Genomic DNA, 7,573 nt, shown 5'->3' on the forward strand with positions numbered 1-7,573 from the left:
GTAAGCAGCGAACCCTAAAACCCCTGAGAAACAAATTTTATCAAAATTCATTACTTTTTTAAAAATTACGTTAATTTACTTCAATCGTTTTCTTCCTTCATGGGATTACCCAAATTGAAAATTTCAACCGCTTTGAGCCACCTCTAAATGACCTTTAAACGATTTTTACCAAGAGGGAAAAAAATTTTATTTTTTGGTCTTCCATCGATTTCCACTTCGGCCCATGAGACTTTTTAACTTTTTAAAATTTTAACTCACCCTAATATATATATATATATCCTATAACTTTCCATTTTTCTTTAACAAAATATCATTATCTACTGATGCAAACGCCCTTTTTTTTTTTTAAAAAAAAAAACATCTAAAAATACAACTTCTATCATTTTTCTTTCACCTATACTTGTTTTCCATATAACCCCAAAAGGGGAGGGAGGAAGGGAGGAAGGAGGAGATAGAGAGGGGGAGATATATGTATAAAAATTAAATATATCATATACATTTCCATTTTTTCATATACCTCTTTTGAGCGAAATTGCTGCGGTGCAGATAGATTATATCCATCGTTGTTTCCTAAATGGTTGTAGCTGACAATCGACACGGGCTTTATACCAGCCGATACGAGAAAATCCATAAGTACGGATTTGAGTTTTGTTTGACCGGACTTGAAGTCGTCGCCGCCAACGAATGTCTTTTGCTTCTCGGCTAATTCAAGGGCACCTGGGACAAAAGTGTTTTGCGGCGATCCATTGATGTAGGTACACTGGAAAAATTATTTAAATATACAAAATAGCCCACATTTCTGCTCATTGTAATTTCCAATTAATAAACACAAATAGAGAGGAAAATTATATACTCAGACAATTATTATTAATTTATAAAAAATGGAAGAGAAATATATAACAAATAAATTAAAGAAGACTCTCGAGAATTTCAAATAACAAGAATAATCAGGCTAATGAGAGCTATTCAGCGGTTATTGGTGCGATCATATATAAGATATGTTAGAGTGTGAATATTATATACCACGTAAGTAGTTCCCCCCCCATTGCGCGCCGAACATCCGTCGAACTTAAAACGCAAATCTAATTAACTACCGTAGTAATATCACAATTTTTGATGCTTATAGCATCTAACAAGATCTTAATAATATGTTGAAAGACATATTAAAATCTTAAATTAAATATTAAAGAAAGAAAGAAATTTAAAACTGAGAAAAATAAGAATTTGTGAAGAATATCACAAGTTGGCGTTTCGTCCCGGCTTCCACTACTAGACTCATCAGTAAGGTAACGTAGTGGGAGCCTACCTTAGACGCAACTTGTGATATTCTTCACAAATTCTTATTTTTCTCAGTTTTAAATTTCTTTTTTTCTTTAATATTTAATTTAAGATTTTAATATGTCTTTCAACATATTATTAAGATCTTGTTAGATGCTATTTATTACTGTTTGATAAAATGTATTTCCAGAAATATTTTTAAATCATAAAGAAAAATTAATTTAAACATATATCTAATTTTTTTCTAAAATAATTATTATGATTTCCTAGTATTAGTCGTTATTAACCCTGCCGGAGGCATACCCATGTTTTTATTTACTCCGTAGGCGCTGTTTGTTCTAAGCCAAATTTTTTACTGTATTCTAAACTTTCAAAAAATCTAGAAAAATTACAAGTTTACTTTCAACATCTCTATTACATTGTCCAAGCTATTTAACTTAAATGTTAAGACTTTTATTAAATAAAAATTGAAATTTATGCCAAGAAATTTAAGAATGAAATTTTGTCTAAATAAAACAAACTCAGTGTGTCTACAAAGAGTTATAAAATTACTTATTTTTATCATATATGTATTATCATTAAAACGAATCGGTTTACAGAATCGTGATCGTCTAGATGATTTGTAATTTCTTGAGAAAATATATCTGTTAACTATTTTATGAAAATAATTGCTCTATATTGCGCAATTGTTAAACAATAATCTGAACAAGTATCTTCCATTTTTTTCATTAATAAAAAAGGAATTGCGTATGAATTTTAGTCATACTCCTTCTAGAGCCGCTGCTACAGCAAACATGGTGCTGGGACTTATCTCTGAATGATCTTCCTCGATTGACTTCAATAGATTGTCTGCTGTATCGTTGACACCTGTTATGATCTCTGAGAACCTTTCAGTATTTGCGGTCCACAAAACAATAACTTGATCGAGACCTTTTGCAGTCTTAAACTGCTTTATATCTTTGCGAATTAGATTGAGTTGCTCGGACTTGGTACCCATGATGATATTATTTGCTCTTTTGCCCTTCGTAAAAAATTTCGCAAATATTTATTATTGTAATAACAGAATTGTGATTTAATCGATAAGAAAAAGTGTAATATATAATGTTATAATATATAAATATAATTTTTGTACATATATACTGTGTACAGAGACAGAGAAGAAAATATTAACATAAAAGACTAAATATGTACAGATTTAGTATATTAACATAAAAAAACAGAAGAAAAATTTCATAGATGAGGAGCATTTACATCATATAATTATATTATTATTATTCTTATTATGTACGTAATACAGAAAATAAGAACACAAACAGATCAATAATTACAAAAGATACATTTTTTACTCAATTTTTAATTAAGTTAAAACAATTACAAAGTTTGATAAGCCTTGACAATAACGAAAGCAGCTCCGATGATTTTGACCCTGACATATGTTGTCAAGATCATGACCCTGAGTAACCTCCAACAGGTTTTAGCCGTATTCATAGAAATTTTGAATAAAAATACAACGTTATTTTTGAAACTTTTTTTAAAAATAACTTTTTAACGAAGGACAAACGATGGCTAAAACCTGTTGGAGGTTACTCAGGGTCATGACCTTGACAACATATGTCAAAATCATCGGAGCTGCTTCCGTTATTGTCAAGGTTCACAGCTGAAGTTTATATTTTTGTTCGTGATTGTATATGCACATAAACATTCTTTACAAATTAATGTATTATAAAAACTTTACATGTCACAATAAAAAATAATATTGCAATTTCTTGTTCTTTATAGCTTATAGTAATATTTATAAAATATGGAAGACATTGAAAGTTATTGATACCTCTTATAATTGTTTCACAGTTGAATGTGTTGTCACCTTCAGTTTTCTTACGTGGTACCGTATAATGATTTTCTGTCTTGAAAAACTAACAATATAATTTAGCTTTTTAAATCATAAATAACACTGCAAAATCTTATTATTTATTACTCTATAGATTTTAATACGTTTTTTTCCTTTAATCTTCTTGCATATCTATAATAGCTTTTTGTTTACTTCCTCTTCAAAAAATATGAGTAAATATAAGAATTCATAACAATATAATTTTCTTTATACAAATTGCAAAGAGATAAACTATAAAAATAATATGTACATAACACACGTGAAATTTAAGATTATTATTTTCAGTTTTCTTATATATATGACTTTTCGTCTATCAGCCTCCTCCCTTCTCTCTCTCACTTACTATTCACTTTACATATTGTCACTTTCGCTCTACATTACACACATATTCTTATTTCGCAAAAAATCTTATATTCGTTTCATATTCTATTGATATCAAATTTAAATTGAGTTTATCAATGGAGTTACATTAGTATATTTTGACTGCTGACAATATCAATAATAATCTTCCTAAAATTCTTTCATTACAAAATTATATCTTTCAAAATAAATTAAAAGAGATTATAACAAATTTAGCGGAAATATAATTCGCAAAAAAAATTTTAAACAAATAAATTAAAGAAGACTCTCGAAAATTTCAAATAACAAGAATAATTAGGCTAATGAGAGCTATTCCGCGGTTATTGGTGCGACCATATATAAGATATTAGAATGTGAATAAACCATTATACGTAAGAAAACTGAAAATGATATTTTGTTTTATGGTGAAAATCATACATTAGATTTTGCATTTTACAATTAAAAAATTGCTAAATAGGAGATGATAGACGAAAATTCATGTTGTATGTAAGAAAATCGAAGGTTTTATGCAAAAATTTCTATCGATTACTTAACTTTTGTAATCAATTGTTAAGGATCTATTGTAAATTTTGGATTAACAACATTAAAACCTAGTGAAATTATAATTACCTGGTTTGGAGCGATGAAATCGGGATAATATATGCTTTTCCTGGGCCGCATGTGAGTCATGTAGGGCCGCAACTGTACCTGCAGATTTACATCTAACACTTTGGCACGCGTCATGGCTTCCGCGAGGTTTACATCTGAAATATCCCAACCATCAATCTCAATGTTATCGGGATTCACCATAGGTAGCATGCTGGAGATGGGTACGTAAACATCTTCCCCTCTGATTCTTCTACCCAATTTCACCGTGGATGCTTGCGTTAAGGAACCATACCTGAAACGGATATACATATAATAGAAATTATAAAAAATAATGAGGCCGCATATACTACGAAGAAAAAGTACGATAAAAATTGAAAGTTGAAATAGACGTAATAGCACAAACTAAAACTGATAATAATAAGATACTGAAAAATACATACCAGTTGGCAGTTTTCAGACCTTCTTTCGTTTTCCACGATAATTTAAGCTTGTTCGCCAATAAACCTGCTGTTGTGGTACTACCATTATTACCACCCCAGCCGACCAGCATCAAGCCTAGTTTCGGGACTTTCATCATGGTCCTGATCAGCAGTTTCGTCGACACAGGTGTCACCTGCAAAAAAAAAGTAATATTTAATAATAAAATTTGCTCTTAAAAAAATATTTTAAAATTGTTCTGTATTGTATAGATAATGTATAATAGAAATCATATAATCAAAATTCTAAAGATTTTAGAGAATATCAGGAGACGCAGTAGTGTCTCCGGCCATGTTAAAAAAAAAAAAGACACTACAAGTCTCTTATCCCAAATCACCAAAATCCATCTTTGGGGGGTGCATAACTACTAAAATATAAAAAAATTTGAATCCAACGTTATATATCCTGAAAGGCGGCATCGCCACGAGTAATTTGAGCCAAAAAAATTTTATATCGGTCAAGCCGTTCTGGAGATACAAGCGGTCGAAAAGTGATTTTAATGAAAAATTAAGAAACGTCTCCTTCTTCTTCTTCTTCTTCTTCTTCTCTATCCGCATTCAAGGCCATATTAAAACTTTCTAATATCCCCTCTCACCTTTCACTCACACCTTCATCATCTTCGACCGACCGCAACCCCTCACCCCTCACCCTCCCTTACCACCCACCCCCACCACCCCTCTCTTTCGCCGTATTTCACTCTCTTTCGTTATATAATATTTTTAAATTATTTTTTTATACAGGATGTCCCAGAATGCCCGTACAATATTTCGTGTGCTGACAGAGCGAACTAAACTGATTGTGAGTTAAAAAGTCCTCTACCATTTTACAATTTTCGCAGTAGTTATTTTTACAAACATGAGAGAAAAAGAGGTTCCAAAAATTTCAAAAAAAATTCTTAGAGCTCTATGAGAAGAAAATAAGTATAATTGTCTCTTGTATTTTTTTTTTGTAAAGTTGATAGTATGTTGAGTAAAAAATTATTGAAGACCAAAATTCGGCAATGTTTAATAATTAATATCAATAATATCTTATTAACTATTGCGAAAATTGCAAAATGGTAAAAGACTTTTCAACTTACAAGGGGAGGGCGCGAGGTGTTACTCACCGATTTTAAAAAGGCTTATGTATGTTAAAGTACTCTAGTAATAGAGTTGGATACGACCCAACTCTCAGCCGTTTTCGAGAAAAACAGTTTAAAGTTTACAGTTCCGTATGTATCGGTCGCGTTAAATCCATTGTCGAGAAGGCGGCTGAGAGTTGGGTATCCCTTTACCAAAAGTACTCTATTACTAGAGTACTTTAACATACATAAGCCTTTTTAAAATCAGTGAGTAACACCTCGCGCCCTCCCCTTGTTAATTTAATTCGCTCTATCAGCACATGAAATATTTTGCGGTCATTCTGGGACACCCTGTATATTTGTAATATATTTGTACTCTAAAAAGTAAATGATATCCAAAAAAATCATATTATAAAAATGAAAAGTTCGAGCCATGTTTAAAAAAGGATACTCAAAAATTTAAATCTTTTTATCTAATAATAATATATTACCACGAAAAGTAACTGATATATTATTAATAAAGGTGCCAGTACAAAGTGAACATACATAAAGTATATACAACTTTCGGCCGATTTTCGAACCGCCTCCGCCTTCCGCTGTTCCCCTCACCTAACCGCGCGCTGTCCAAATGCCGCACGATGCTCGAGCAACATTTGATCTGCGCGCGGGGCGGTGAGATAATTGAAGAAAATACCCGTGAAAGCCTCAAAAGCGTAATCAAGAGACAATAATAATAATAATACTTTTTTAAATTTTTCAATATTGAAATTATACAGTCAATAATTGCTCTAAAATTCTATATAATAGTAATAAGTACGTATAATGTAGTCTTCAACGATCTAGTTCTGTAAATAGTTTATGTGTAAATAGTGTGTATAGTTTCTGCGCGCGCGCATTTCGAAGAATCGACATTATGGAAACGGTCTAGAACAATCTCACTCAACAATGCCGCTTGGCGTTTATATGCCTGATACATTTCAAGGTTAATTATTATATGTACGATTTAAAGAATGTGATACATTTTCTTTTTCTCAATATATCAATATATGTAATTTCTCAATAACATAACAAAACAACGTAACAAGTTAATTTATAGTATGTAAATTTTAACTTTAAAGTTATCTATAATGTGTGTCAGAAAGAGAAAAAGAAAGATGAAAGTTGCAAGTGCATGAGAAAAATGCAAAGAACAAGGTATAATTTGAAAATAAAACTGGAGTAATGAAAGAATTTGATATTAAATTTTTTTTAAATATGTATGTAAAGCTGTGAAAAAACGACGTTTACTTTTATTAATTTATTTCAATGTAACTTTTTATCTTTCTCTTGTCAGAATAAGAAAATGATAAAACAATACAAAAAATTTAAGTAAATACAAAGGCTATTAAGAGTCAACGCTGTTAGCAGTGCGCAAAAATATAATCTTAAAATCTATAACATAGATATTATGTCGAACGTTTCGATCCTTCGTTTCGGATCATCATCACCGACAATACAATATAAAATTAAAAATTACTCAGAGTTGCAAACAATGATGTTGTCCCGCAGTATGTAATATACAACCAATCTGAGGCAAGACTATCACTTCTTCACGTGAAAGTATGTACATTAGTTCGAATAATTGAGTATGTCTCAAGTTGGTCGACAAAAGACATAAAATCAATTATATCACAGAAATCGCATTGATCAAATTTCATCGTCAATATGTCTGTATATGACGATGTACAACGATATAATAAATAAATTCATTTGTGCATGCACTTTGTAGCTTGCCTCAGAGTCGTATAAATTTCTCTTATTAAACTTTCTTGTAACTTCAACCAGTTGTGAGATATTTGCTCCGACACTTATAGACGGACACCCTGTATACCGAGTGGTCCACTTAAATCGAACACACACACACACACACACACACACACACA

General features: G+C 31.0%; 1 protein-coding gene across 1 annotated transcript in view; it reads right to left on the reverse strand.

Moving 5' to 3' along the window:
• Positions 1–7,573, reverse strand: part of Inos (Inositol-3-phosphate synthase) — a 33,416-nt gene that overhangs the window by 9,055 nt on the left and 16,788 nt on the right. The window contains exons 2-5 of the mRNA XM_018548017.1: positions 4,555–4,727; positions 4,136–4,406; positions 2,045–2,299; positions 518–760 (exon numbers count right to left, since the gene is read on the reverse strand). Coding sequence (XP_018403519.1) covers positions 518–760; positions 2,045–2,299; positions 4,136–4,406; positions 4,555–4,727 — 942 coding nt within the window. The remainder of the gene's footprint in view (positions 1–517; positions 761–2,044; positions 2,300–4,135; positions 4,407–4,554; positions 4,728–7,573) is intronic.

Source organism: Cyphomyrmex costatus, unplaced genomic scaffold, assembly GCF_001594065.2.
Source record: "Cyphomyrmex costatus isolate MS0001 unplaced genomic scaffold, Ccosl1.0 scaffold696, whole genome shotgun sequence".
NCBI lineage: Eukaryota > Metazoa > Arthropoda > Insecta > Hymenoptera > Formicidae > Cyphomyrmex > Cyphomyrmex costatus.